Source organism: Dysidea avara, chromosome 10 (assembly GCF_963678975.1).
Source record: "Dysidea avara chromosome 10, odDysAvar1.4, whole genome shotgun sequence".
In the NCBI taxonomy this organism is placed as follows: domain Eukaryota; kingdom Metazoa; phylum Porifera; class Demospongiae; order Dictyoceratida; family Dysideidae; genus Dysidea; species Dysidea avara.
In genome coordinates this window covers 16609574-16623655 of record NC_089281.1, presented here as the reverse complement: position 1 = coordinate 16623655, position 14082 = coordinate 16609574, and the positions used below count along the sequence as shown (strand labels likewise).

The window sequence follows — 14082 nt, the reverse complement described above, 5'->3', positions numbered from 1 at the left end:
GTAGAGAGTTCAGCTACAAACAAATCTGTAGAGAGATCTCAGCTAGAAGAAGTTACCTTGTGGAGAGTTCAGCTACAAAGAAACCATATTGTAGAGAGTTCAGCTGCAAACAAATCACCTATAGAGAGTTCAGCTACAAACAAATCACCCTGTAGAAAGATCAGCTAGAAGGAGTCACTTTGTAGAGAGTTCAGTTACAAAGAAATCATCATGTAGAGAGTTCAGCTACAAACTAGTGACCTTGTAGAGACATCAGCTAAAGGAAATTAACTTGTAGAGAGTTCAGCTACAAAGAAACCATCATGTAGAGAGTTCAGCTGCAAACAAATCACCTGTAGAGAGTTCAGTTACGAACAAATCTCCCTGTAGAGAGATCCGCTAGAAGAAGTTTCCTTGTAGAGAGTTCAGCTACAAACAAATCACCCTGTAGAAAGATCAGCTAGAAGGAGTCACCTTGTAGAGAGTTCAGTTACAAAGAAACCACCATATAGAGAGTTCAGCTACAAACTAGTGACCTTGTAGAGACATCAGTTACCTTGTAGAGAGTTCAGCTGCAAACAAATCACCTGTAGAGAGTTCAGCTACAAACAAATCTCCCTGTAGAAAGATCAGCTAGAAGAAATCACCTTGTAGAAAGTTCAATTACAAAGAAACCATCATGTAGAGAGTTCAGCTTCAAACAAATCACCTGTAGAGAGTTCAACTACAAACAAACCTCCCTGTAGAGAGATCAGTTAGAAGAAGTTTCCTTGTAGAGAGTTCAGCTACAAACAAATCACCCTGTAGAAAGATCAGCTAGAAGGAGTCACCTTGTAGAGAGTTCAGTTACAAAGAAATCATCATGTAGAGAGTTCAGCTACAAACTAGTGACCTTGTAGAGACATCAGCTAAAGGAAATTAACTTGTAGAGAGTTCAGCTACAAAGAAACCATCATGTAGAGAGTTCAGCTGCAAACAAATCACCTGTAGAGAGTTCAGTTACGAACAAATCTCCCTGTAGAGAGATCCGCTAGAAGAAGTTTCCTTGTAGAGAGTTCAGCTACAAACAAATCACCCTGTAGAAAGATCAGCTAGAAGGAGTCACCTTGTAGAGAGTTCAGTTACAAAGAAACCACCATATAGAGAGTTCAGCTACAAACTAGTGACCTTGTAGAGACATCAGTTACCTTGTAGAGAGTTCAGCTGCAAACAAATCACCTGTAGAGAGTTCAGCTACAAACAAATCTCCCTGTAGAAAGATCAGCTAGAAGAAATCACCTTGTAGAAAGTTCAATTACAAAGAAACCATCATGTAGAGAGTTCAGCTTCAAACAAATCACCTGTAGAGAGTTCAACTACAAACAAACCTCCCTGTAGAGAGATCAGTTAGAAGAAGTTTCCTTGTAGAGAGTTCAGCTACAAACAAATCACCCTGTAGAAAGATCAGCTAGAAGGAGTCACCTTGTAGAGAGTTCAGTTACAAAGAAATCATCATGTAGAGAGTTCAGCTACAAACTAGTGACCTTGTAGAGACATCAGCTAAAAGAAATTACCTTGTAGAGAGTTCAGCTACAAAGAAGCAATCATGTAGAGAGTTCAGCTGCAAACAAATCACCTGTAGAGAGTTCAGCTACAAACAAATCTCCCTGTAGAGAGATCAGCTAGAAGAAGTTTCCTTGTAGAGAATTCAGCTACAAACAAATCACCCTCTAGAAAGATTAGCTAGAAGAAGTCACCTTGTAGAGAGTTTAGTTACAAAGAAACCATCATGTAGAGAGTTCAGCTGCAAACAAATCTCCCTGTAGAAAGATCAGCTAGAAGAAGTCACCTTGTAGAGAGTTCAGCTACAAAGAACCATCATGTAGAGAGTTCAGCTGCAAACAAATCACCTGTAGAGAGTTCAGCTACAAACAAATCTCCCTGTAGAAAGATCAGCTAGAAGAAGTTACCTTGTAGAGAGTTCAGCTACAAAGAACCATCATGTAGAGAGTTCAGCTGCAAACAAATCACTTGTAGAGAGTTAAGCTACAAACAAATCTCCCTGTAGAGAGATCAGATAGAAGAAGTTACCTTGTGGAGAGTTCAGCTATAAAGAAACCATCATGTAGAGAGTTCAGCTGCAACGAAATCACCTGTAGAGAGTTCAGCTACAAACAAATCACCCTGTAGAGAGATCAGCCAGAAGAAATTACCTTGTAGAGAGTTCAGTTACAAAGAAACCACCATGTAGAGAGTTCAGCTTCAAAAGAAATCACCCTGTAGAAAATTCAGCCACAAACAAATTGCCCTGTAGAAAGATCAGTTAGAAGTTACCTTGTAGAGAGTTCAGCTACAAAGAAACCATTCTGTAAAGAGCTCAGCTGCAAACAAATCACCTGCACAGAATTCAGCTACAAACAAATCACCCTGTAGAGAGATCAGCTAAAAGAAATTACCTTGTAGATAGTTCAGCTACAAACAAATCACCCTGTAGAGAGATCAGCTAGAAGAAGTTACCTTGTAGATTGTTCAGCTACTAACAATTCACCCTGTAGAGAGGGCAGCAAGAAGAAGTCACCTTGTAGAGTGATCAGTTACAAAGAAACCACCATGGAGAGTTCTATAATAAATATATGTATTATATATATAATTTGTACATTTACTGATAAAATCAAAAATATTTAAAGTACATCTGCTTCATCTTTTCTTCTTCCTGTGGTAGAGAAAAAAAAGACAGGTTAAAAAAGTCCCAAAGCCGGCCTATTTGTGGTATACAAATACAAAAAGAAATGAAATCTAATCCAAAACAGCCAAGCTGTAAAAAAACAGTGCGGCCCTCAAAAAGGCTATGGTGAAAAAAGATGTGAAATCCAAGGTGGCGGCCAAGAAATGGCTGTGATGGTAGGTTAATGGTAAAAATTTTAATAACGGCAATTTAGGTGAATTTTTTGCCAAGACCAAGCGGCACAAAAATTCACCTGAATTGTCGTTATTAAAATTTTTACCATTAACCTACCATCACAGCCATTTCTTGGCCGCCACCTTGGATTTCACATCTTTTTTCACCATAGCCTTTTTGAGGGCCGCACTGTTTTTCTACAGCTTGGCTGTTCTGGATTAGATATATATACACACAAAATCAGCCAACTCTGAAAAAAGGCCACACCCTTTTTTCACAGCTTGGCTGTTTTTGTATAGATATCACTTCTTTTTGTATTTGTATACTCCAAAGCCAGCCTGTGGCCACCTTTGTAGTTCTTTTACTTGACTTTTTCTGCAGAAAGGAGAAGGCTTCAAGACCCAAATTCTATGGACACTTTTTGTAATAATGCATTTTTTTCACAAAAATTAATACTGTATGAAACTTATCACATGTCCTCTCTCCTACAGGTAGGCTAATTTGTAGCAGAAATCTCCACAAGGTAATTTGTTTGTAGCTGAAGTCTACAGGGTGACTTGCTTGTCGCAGAACTCTCTACAGGGTGACTTGTTTGTAGCTGAACTCTCTACAGGGTGACTTATTTGTAACTGAACTCACTACAGGGTGACTTGTTCGTAGTTGAATTCTCTACAGGGTTACTTATTTGTAACTGAGCTCTCCACAGGGTGACTTGTTTGTAGCTGAACTCTCTCCAGGGTGACTTATTTGTAACTGAACTCACTACAGGGTGACTTGATCATAGTTTAACTCTCTCCAGGGTGATAACTGAACTCATTACAGGGTAACTTGTTTGTAGTTGAACTCTCTACAGGGTGACTTATTTGTAGCTGAACTCTCTACAGGGTGATTTGTTTGTACAGTAGCTGAACTCTCTCCAGGGTGACTTGTTTGTAGTTGAACTCTCTACAGGGTGACTTGTTTGTAGTTGAATTCTCTACAGGGTGACTTATTTGTAACTGAACTCTCTACAGGGTGATTTGTTTGTATCTCTATAGGGTGACCTGTTTGTAGTTGAACTCTCTACAGGGTGACTTATTTGTAACTAAACTCTCTACAGGGTGATTTGCTTGTAGCTGAACTCTCTCCAGAGTGACTTGTTTGTAGCTGAATTGTCTTCGGGGTGACTTATTTGTAACTGAACTCACTACAGGGTGACTTGTTTGTAGTTGAATTCTTTACAGGGTGACTTATTTGTAATTGAACTCTCTACAGGGTGATTTGTTTGTAACTGAATTCTCTACAGGGTGACTTGTTTGTAGCTGAAATCTCTCCAGGGTGACTTATTTTAAACTGAACTCACTACAGGGCGACTTGTTTGTAGTTGAACTCTTTGCAGGGTGACTTATTTGTAAATGAACTCACTACATGGTGACTTGTTTGTAGTTGAACTCTCTACAGGGTGACTTATTTGTAATTGAAATCTCTACAGGGTGATTTGTTTGGCAACAAAGACAGTTTCATAATTCTGTAGGAATTTAAGGCACCAAAGTGAATAAGTGTAGCTAATGTGTGGCCCTACTTGGGGTGTTTGTACAGTGCTCAGGGTACTTCATCCCCATCTTTTCCTACATGGTAGTAGGAAGACATGAAGGTTGCAGGTAACTACAAGTGTGGTTGTGTGGAGCCTCTACTTGGTATAGTACTGTGTTTTGGGTACTTGTCTTCTGTCCTCTCCTATGTGGTAGTAGGAAGGCTCTACAGAGACAAAAACACTTGATGCAGAGCTCCTTACTAGTAACAAGAGATGTTCTGTGGTTAGTATATATATATATTGTCCATTCCTCGGAATGTGACAGTACAGTTGAGGTTCAATTAGGCAGCTGCATGCCCTCTAATATAAATGAAACATAAATCCCCAAAATAGTCCGTTTTGAACCTAAGCATTATGTTCCTTTCCTGCTGGGTAGGCAGTTTACCCCTTCTTGCCTGATTCAATAACCCCCCTACGGCTGGAACCTCTTGTACACCTACCAAACCACCATCCAATCATTGACTGGATGCTAACGTCCTCCAGATTCTACCCTGTGTCTAGGCACATGTGGTGGAGGAGAGCAAAAGCTAGGAGTAATATTAATAGAAAGTTGTTAACTGTTTAGGTGAGGATTCTGCGGAATGTGTGAAATATATGGTAAGCATAAAGCGGTTACTTATCAAATATATACATTTTGGTATATACATAAACATCATACAGAAATACATTATACTTTGCCAAGTACCACTATTATCATTTACCTTCTGGTTCTTTCTGCATCTTGTATTTTCTCTGCTTGTATTGTATTTTGGGGACTACCAAACGAATCTGTTCATCTGTTGGCGCTGCAAACAAAACTAATAAGATACGTAACTAAACATTGGAAACTTACCGATTCCAACTTTTCCATGATTTATATGATCAAGTATGGACAATATAAAGCTACCTGTTTTAACACCAGAAAATTTCCCTGCAACACCTTTGTGTACTGCTACTAGCTTTACAGCATTGTCTACTTGCACAAACACTGGACTACCACCTGATCCGTTACCAGTATGACAAGAGTAAAACAACAGTGAACCTGTAATGTATAAGAGAAATCAGTAATCTTTATTTGTAGAGTATTTTTAGTACAGCAGTGCTTTTACAATAAGTTATAACCATTTACAAAGTTTCTCATACACTTCAAAAATGATGATCACTATTGATTTTATAAAGTAGATTTTCTTTGATATAGTTACAGTACCATTTCAAAAATACAATGTAGTCTGCACGGGTCATTAGATAAGCACACATATAGCCTTTTAGAGTATCTCAATCCATGGTATTTTACTAACCCTGAAGTGAGTAACTACAAACACTTGGAAATACAGAAAATATTAATCAAGAATTTTGGCAATATCCTTTTAGAAGGAAGCAATATTTGCTTTATATTGTCTCCTCAAACTTTTGTAATGCTGTTGGTACTTTAGAATGATGGCTATCGAATTATATGTGACATGCTGAGCAAAAACCTGACTTGCTTACATTTTTCTTGAACTTTATTTATCGACACCTTGGGTTGTCAGCATAAAGAAATGGGACACAAAGGAGTAAGTTCATGATGTGTGCATTGTATATACTGCAGTATGCCAAAAGGCACGTCTCGGGATGAAGTGACATCAAACAGTGAAAAAAAAACAAGCCCATAGCCTTAGCTGTTATTGAGTTACGCTAGTCAGTAAAAAATTCCATTAAATAAAAAAATTAAATTTCATAACAATCTTTTGGAAGCATTTAGAGTCATACTGAATGCACTTTTGGGTTTGGTTATACCCTGCCAAGGTGTCAGGATGGTATGGTTTTAATGTGATATTTTGGACAGAAAAGCCCAAACCTTCATGATCCCTACTATACAATACAACCATACTGTGTGATGTTTCCTCCTTTATTCATGGGATAACTACAATACAGTACATTAGCATACCAATTACACTAATGATCATGCCAGCAGATATGCATCTTGGTCCTGCCTCCGAGTGTTTTATGATATATGCCACATTATTATCATGAATATCTACTGTGTCCATAAGATCAATAGGTGTGATGTCCAGTGGATGACCAGTATCATCTTTGAGTGAATGAAGATAATCAATATTCACCTTGGCCATAAAATAATCCAGTCCAGAGGGACTAGCCTGTGATAACAAAGTAAGATATACTCTATAACAAAACAGCCAAGCTGCATGTACTGTAGAAAAGGGTACAACCCCCAAAAGAAGTCAGCATGGAAGTTGTGAAATCAAAAGTGGCGGCCAAGAAATGATGATGACTAACACTCTTCATTCCCATTTCTTGGCCACCACTTTTGATTTCACAACTTATTTCACCCTGACTTCTTTAGGGGTCACACCCTTTTTTAACAGCTTGACTGTTTTGGCATACGTATCACTTCTTTTTGTAATTACAAGCCCCAAATCTGGCATGTAGTCAGTTTTGGTGCTTCTTTTTTCCATGTCTTTTTTTCTTTACTGTGTAACAGTACAACATTAGTTTTGTAATACAGTCTTTGTAGCTATCTACATTTGCAATGAAGCCTTTGTAATTACTAACACTTTGAACTTGTTGATGCACACACAATAGGACTATTGTGAACCACAGTTGATCGTCTATGTTTTTTTTTGCTAATACAACACCCATTTAAACACCACTCTAGAAAGCTCCCCAACTACAAAAGACCTTATGTAAGTTGTTCAGCTTGTCAAGAATGATGATAAAGCACTTCTGTGCGAAATGTGTGAGATACTGTACGGAAGAAAACATTGGCGATCAAAAAGTTTTGCGAATTTACAATTGTGGAATCAGTAATTAGCTTCGTGATTCTAATTAAAGCTCAAAACGTAGCTCCGCGTGTGCCGTTTGTGCCCAGGTGCAAGTGTGATTCTGTTTTGTGAAGATGGAAACAGTGGGATTTTTCTGTGGAGTCTATGATTCATGACTATCATGAATATAAAAGTATTTGGGAGAATCCAAGCATTGGTGGAAGTTGGATTTGCAAATGAGAGATTGGTAATTGCTATGACACCCATGCTGTGGCAATTAAGAAAACCATCGAAGGAGACATTAAAACTGTTGGGCACATCCCAAGAAAAATTTCTGCCATATGTTTGATATTCATCAGGCGTGGTGGTAGTATTGTCTGCTTCGTAAGTGGTTCCTGTAGATACTCGTCTGATTTGCCACAAGGTGGAATTGAAATATCTTCCATTTTGAAGTTCACTGCGAGTAATTTAAATGAAGCAGGCAAGGTGAGGAGACAGTTAGAATCTACATTACAAACATGTACTTCCGAGTGTACCGGTACTACAACGCCATCAAGCGAAGTTGTTGTACCAATGGTGAGTAACCAAAGTGAAGATCAGTCTTCAAGCTCTACACCCGTTGACAGTGATGTTCCAATTGATTCTCCGGCTCCGATGTTAAAGATTGAGGACCGTTTATCAGATCTGAGTGTAGATATTACAGAAAGTTGTAGTGTTGACGAGCCACCAGCCAAAAAGCAAAAGATATTTGATGCTGAGAAAATCATCATGGGAGAAGAGTTCTCAGATATCGAAATCAATTATGCTCAACGATTACTAAAGGAGAAACATCCAAAGATTAATGGGCTCTGTACAACATTGTACATAGGAAAAATTCCAGAAATTGAGGATAGCGTTCAGATTGTACATTGTTCAACAAGACACCATTGGATAACTATTTCTACTATTAACTGTAAGGAAGGTGAAGTTAGAGTGCTTGATTCTGTTTTCACTAACTGTGACAAAGAAACTGAGGCAATCGTTCGTGGTCTGTATCAACGTGACATAGAAAATATAAGGATCATTATGAGCAGATGTCAAAAACAAATTGGTGGAAAGGATTGTGGGTTGTTTGCAATAGCATTCGCTGTGGCCTTGGTGTTTAATTAATGCCCTAGTAAACTGAAATTCATGCAACAAAAGATGAGGTCTCACTTAGTGGAATGTTTTACAAAACAAAAGATGACGCCATTTCCATGCGCTTGCAAGTAACATTAATAACAAAATCACTTTAATTTGTAAACATTTGCTGTTGCTACATTTCTATTCATTCTTTTAATTGTATTCTTACAAATTAATAATAATGTTGCAATAATTGGAAAAAAGTTTATAACAATCATGTCAGTCTATTAATGTACATAGCAACTAGATGCAGGAAGCAATCCCAGACCCCTTGAAACCATTAATGATAATCTCTGGGTTGTTCTTTACATAACTACATGCAGACACAATCCAACTTGCACTCAGTGGCTTTACGGCACTCATTTTCAAGTTGATAGGTTTCCTTTGTCCCTCTCGCTGTTGTTGGCATACCTGGCGGGCATGCCAATGCTGAAACTCAGCACAAAGTTGGTTTTTCACTGCCTTGTTCACACTGACATCAAAGGGCTGCAAACAGTTAGGTGGAACAAGCACCACGTTGATGTTGTTGTGATCCAATTGTGTGAGAAAGGCTGAGATGCACTGAGCCTTAAAATTGTCAAAAACAACTAAGGCTGGATAATCTTCAGAAAGATTGAGACTCTCCCTTTTCTCTGCAACAAATGAAACCAGGACATTGCCTAAATATTCTGTCATTGTCTCCTTATTAGACCAGTGGTTAGCGGAGTATGTGATGTGCCATTTTTTTGGAAATTCATATTTAGGCAAGCAGCATGGAGTTGTACCTCGATAAATTAACTGGGAAGGCAAGAAATCTCCGTCAAGTGCACCAGCCAATACTGCTGTGAGCTGTCTCTTATCATCTTTCCCAATGACTTCAACTCTTTTACTGCACTCAGCCTCCATAGTCCAATCCGAGGTTGGCACAATATTTAAGCCTATTTGGTCATACTAGCTCTGCTGGAATTTCATCCATTATCATTACATTCTTGATTTCCAGCAAATAATCAAACTTCAATTCAGCAAAAATTTTCCACAGTGACTTTAGCCTTTGTAGTTGCTTTGCGCTTAACAAAACCCATTCAGTGAAGTATATATTGTGCCCAGCCTTCGTTCAGATCTACTCTTGACAACAAGCTTGCATCCTCATGCATCAGAATACCTTCAGCACATGACATGACTACTGTGGTATTAACAGCTGTTCCAGTAGATCTCATATAGGTGACATATTCTCTGACTTGCTTATCCAGTTCTTCTCCTATATTCAGGGGATGGCCATTTTTTTTTGAAGAAAATTCTTCGAACTCTTTTTTACTGGGAACATCACCCTGGACTGGCAGATACTCTTGATACAAGTTCTTTAGCCGACGGACACTAGTTTCTTTTAGCCGCTTCGACAGTTGTGGATATTTCTTTGCAAAGAACTTCATGGCAGTTGTTGTCCCATATTCCGCAGCCTTCCGGGCAACTAGCAGTTTTTGAGCTGACGTTAGTTTCTGATATGGTCCTCTGCTGCCTTTCTTACTATCGGCTGATGTATTTATTATGTCAGCAACTTGTTCGTTTGCCGAAGCGATCACTCCCGTCAAAATTTACGAGCTTAATGGCCCTGTAGAATCTGGTAAAACACTTGCAGAGGGACGAAACTTACTGTCAGTACGCTTAAATATTTTAGAATTGACATAACATATCAGATTTAGTACACATGCGTTTGTTCACGAGATCTCACACGAGATAATCTTAGGTCAAAAACTTTGGTGAATTGTTACTGATTCGCCAAATTTGCCAAAGTTTTCTTTCATACGGTATGGGAGCATCAGTATTGTGTCCGAGAAGAAGACAGATTCACCGAGGATCTATACCACAGTATTACTATATGTAGTAGTAAGAGTATAGTGCATGTGTGCAGAGCCTGTACAAATAAAGGCTCTTTGGGGAAGCGGCTGTTCAAATTAGAGTTAGAGTGCGCGTGCTGCAGCCAGCCAGCGAACGCTTGTTCGAGGAACAGCAACATATTATAGATAGTTTGTTAGAAGACAAACAAAGGTTAACCCGACAGTGGGAAGCTGTAATGCATAGAGGCAAGACGTCACCTGTGCAGCAGCACTCAGTGGTTCACGTGGGTGAGAGGGCATCTGTTACACAGAGTAATGAACCAAATTCGACATTACAGTTAACGTCGGGCATAAGGTCTGACGAGCACTCCAGTGAGTCTGAAGACAGTAATACCAGCCAAGGCCTGAGAACACCTTCAAGAAATCTACGACATTTAGTTCAACCATTGGGATTTAAGGAAATTTGCTCAAGAGTGGGCAAGTCCAGTGGCAGAAAATGTGATGAAGATTTTGGTCTATGGCTAGCTGACTTTGAAGAGGCAACTGATGACTTCACTTGGAGTAGTGAGACACATGCCAACTGGTTCTCATGGTTTGTAGAAGGTCCAGCAAAGGCCACCTGGCAGCATACACTGTCGACAGAGGAATGTGGTGTGACATAATGCACACACTAATTAGATAGAAGCCTGCAACATGCACTGTTTACTGTGTATGCATAATTGGGTTGTAATTTACACATGTATTAACACATTATTTTATGGCAATCTTGTAATAGGTAAACACAGTTGTTTTTGTAATATGCTTACTAACACTTTTGTAAACAAGTTTATCTATATGTATTCATGCTGTAGTATAAATTGAGTTGCATTGTACCCTGTATTCATCGCCATTGTTATATCACTAATAAAGACTGTTAACTATATATTCCATGATGCTGCATGGTGTCAGAAGCTGAGGGACATGGTCAAATGGCATACCCAGCAGTGACTCCTGCCTCATTCACGTTTAACTCACCTGATGAGTGGCTGAAGTGGAAGAGACGCTTCGAACAGTACCGAGTAGCTTCAGGTCTTGACAAAGAAGATGATGAATGCCAAGTGAGCACTCTGCTTTACTGTCTTGGGGAAGAAGCCGATGATGTGCTGACTTCAACGAACATTACCCCTGAAAACGGGAAGAAATATGCAGACGTCATCCAGAAATTTGATGAGTTCTTCAAAGTCTGGAAGAAGTCTTCAAAAGAGCCCGGAAGAAGTCTTCAAAAGAGCCCGGTTCAACCAATGCTCTCAAGGAGAAACAGAAACTGCAGAACAGTTCATTACCTCCTTCTACAGCCTAGCAGCAGACTGTGAATTTGGCGGCTTCAAAGAACAGCTTATTCGTGACCGAATTGTCGTGGGTATTTGTGACTCCTCACTCTCAGCAAAGCTGCAGATGGACTCAGAACTTACCCTTGAAAAGGCAAAACGACTGGTCCGGCAACAGGAAGCTGTACGAGGACAACAGGCAATCCTGAGCAAACCAGATGGGGGAACTCCCGTCCAAGCTTTACATCATGGAAGCCACTCAAGTGACCTGCAAATAGTCGAGGGTTGTGCCTTCCTCAGCCCGTCAAAAGTGGTCAAGAGTGCTCCTACTGTGGAAAAGGGCCTCACCCAAAACAATCCTGCCCAGCCAGGGAAGTGGTGTGTCATAAATGCAAGAAAAAAGGTCATTACAGCTCAGTTTGTCACAGCAAAACAGTTGCTAACCTTTCTGAAGAGACACCAGAGGACAATGGCTTTCTAGACAGTATAAGTGAGACAAAAGGTACTTCTTGGACTGCTCCAATCAGAGTAAATGGCCAAGAAATAGTATTCAAACTGGATACTTGAGCTGAGGCTACTGCAGTATCAATGAAGACATTCAAAACCCTCACAAACATTCAGCTATTGCAGACAGCTAAAGTTCTGTGTGGACCAAACAATCAATGTCTAAAAGTATTGGGCCAAGCAACCATACAACTCACTTACAACGGGAGATCCTGTCAACAGCCAATCTACGTGATAAAGGACTTGAAAAACAATTTATTGGGACTACCAGCAATCACAGCCTTACAACTACTGATTAAGGTCGATAGCATACAAACAGGAAATGTTCAGCAGAGCTTTCCTAAATTATTCCAAGGCTTGGGCACTCTCAAAGGAGATTACCAGATTGAGTTGAAACCGATGCTAAGCCTTATGCTCTCTACACTCAAGAAATGTTCCAATAGCACTCAGGGAGAAGTCAAACAGGAATTGGAAAGCATGGAGAAGCTTGGTGTGATATCCAAGGTGGACAAACCAACCCTTTGGTGTGCTGGAATGGTGGTGGTTCCCAAGAAGTCTGGTGATGTCATAATTTGTGTTGACTTGTAACCTCTCAATGAAAGTGTTCTCAGAGAAACACATCCTCTACCTGGAGTAGATGAGACACTGGCACAAATAACTGGAACTACTGTGATGAGCAAACTAGATGTCAACAGTGGATTCTGGCAAATACCACTGGCAAAGGAGTCCTGTGAGTTGACCACATTTATTACACCATTTGGGCGCTATTGTTTTAATAAATTACCATTTGGTATCTCAAGTGGTCCTGAAAATTTTCAGAAAAGAATGAGCACTGTCCTTGATGGTCTAGTAAGTGTCCTGTGCCTTATAGATGACATTCTTATTTTTGGCAAAGACCAGAAGGAACATGACGTTAGACTGACTGCAGCCTTGGAAAGAATCCAAGCAGCTGGTGTGACACTCAACAAGGACAAATGTGAGTACAATAAAACCTCATTGACTTTCCTAGGTCACACTATTGATGGAAAAGGAATCTCTCCTGATCCTCAGAAAACAGCAGCAATCAACAAGATGGCTTCACCTAAGTCTACTACTGAGCTAAGACATTTCATGGGGATGGTCAATCAGCTGGGAAAATATTCTCCCCTAATTGCTGAACTTTCAAAGCCAATGAGAGAACTACTCAGCAGCAAACGAGCCTGGAACTGGGGGCCAGCTCAAGAAGAAGCATTTGCCAAGGTGAAAGCTGAACTAACAACACACACAGTTTTGGCTTTGTATGACCCACAGGCAGACACAAAAATTTCTGCTGATGCATCTTACCATGGGCTTGGAGCTGTGCTGCTACAAAAACAAAACCAAGAATGGCGACCAGTAGCATATGCTTCTAGATCTATGTCAGACACAGAGACTAGGTATGCTCAGATTGAGAAAGAAGCTCTTGCTATCACATGGGCATGTGAGAAATTCTCTACCTACATTCTGGGAAAGCACATCAGTATTGAGACTGATCACAAACCTCTATAGTTCCACTATTGGGAAACAAGCACCTTGATAACCTGCCACCAAGAGTGCTGAGATTCTGTTTGAGACTAATGCAATTCAGCTACTCAATTGAACATGTTCTGGAAAATTTCTGTATGCTGCTGACACACTGTCTAGAGTTCCACTGAGAGAGAATCTGATGCCCAAACCTTACAGAGACAATCTGAGGTAGAGTCATTTATTAGCACTATTACTTCCCATTTGCCAGCTAGCCAACAGTGACTTCAAGAGTACCAGAAGGCTCAAGCAGCAGATCCAGTTTGCTCCAGAGTCATCACTTACTGCAAATCAGAATGGCCAAAGTACTGCAATGATCCTGAACTGAAGCCCTATTGGACTGTCAGAGGCAACCTCACTCTTCATGATGAGCTATTGCTTTATGGAGGAAGAACAGTGGTTCCAAAACAGCTACAAAAACAAATCCTCCAGAAGATTCACACTGGCCATCAATTAAGGCATTGTACGATGTTGCCTCAGAGCAGCTTCTTCAGTTTGGTGGCCAGGTATTTCAAAAGAATTAGAACACTTTATACAACAATGTCCTGAATGTATAAAACTGACTCTAAACCCCAGGGAACCT

The 14082-nt window shown here is 39.9% G+C and overlaps 1 protein-coding gene across 2 annotated transcripts in view; it reads right to left on the bottom strand.

Moving 5' to 3' along the window:
• The window catches only part of LOC136237086 (uncharacterized), a 186013-nt gene that overhangs the window by 44316 nt on the left and 127615 nt on the right, over positions 1-14082 (bottom strand). For both annotated transcript variants that reach the window (XM_066027363.1, XM_066027364.1), the window contains 3 exons: positions 6337-6547; positions 5263-5451; positions 5132-5215 (listed from right to left, as the gene is read on the bottom strand). In XM_066027363.1, coding sequence (XP_065883435.1) covers positions 5132-5215; positions 5263-5451; positions 6337-6547 — 484 coding nt within the window. The remainder of the gene's footprint in view (positions 1-5131; positions 5216-5262; positions 5452-6336; positions 6548-14082) is intronic.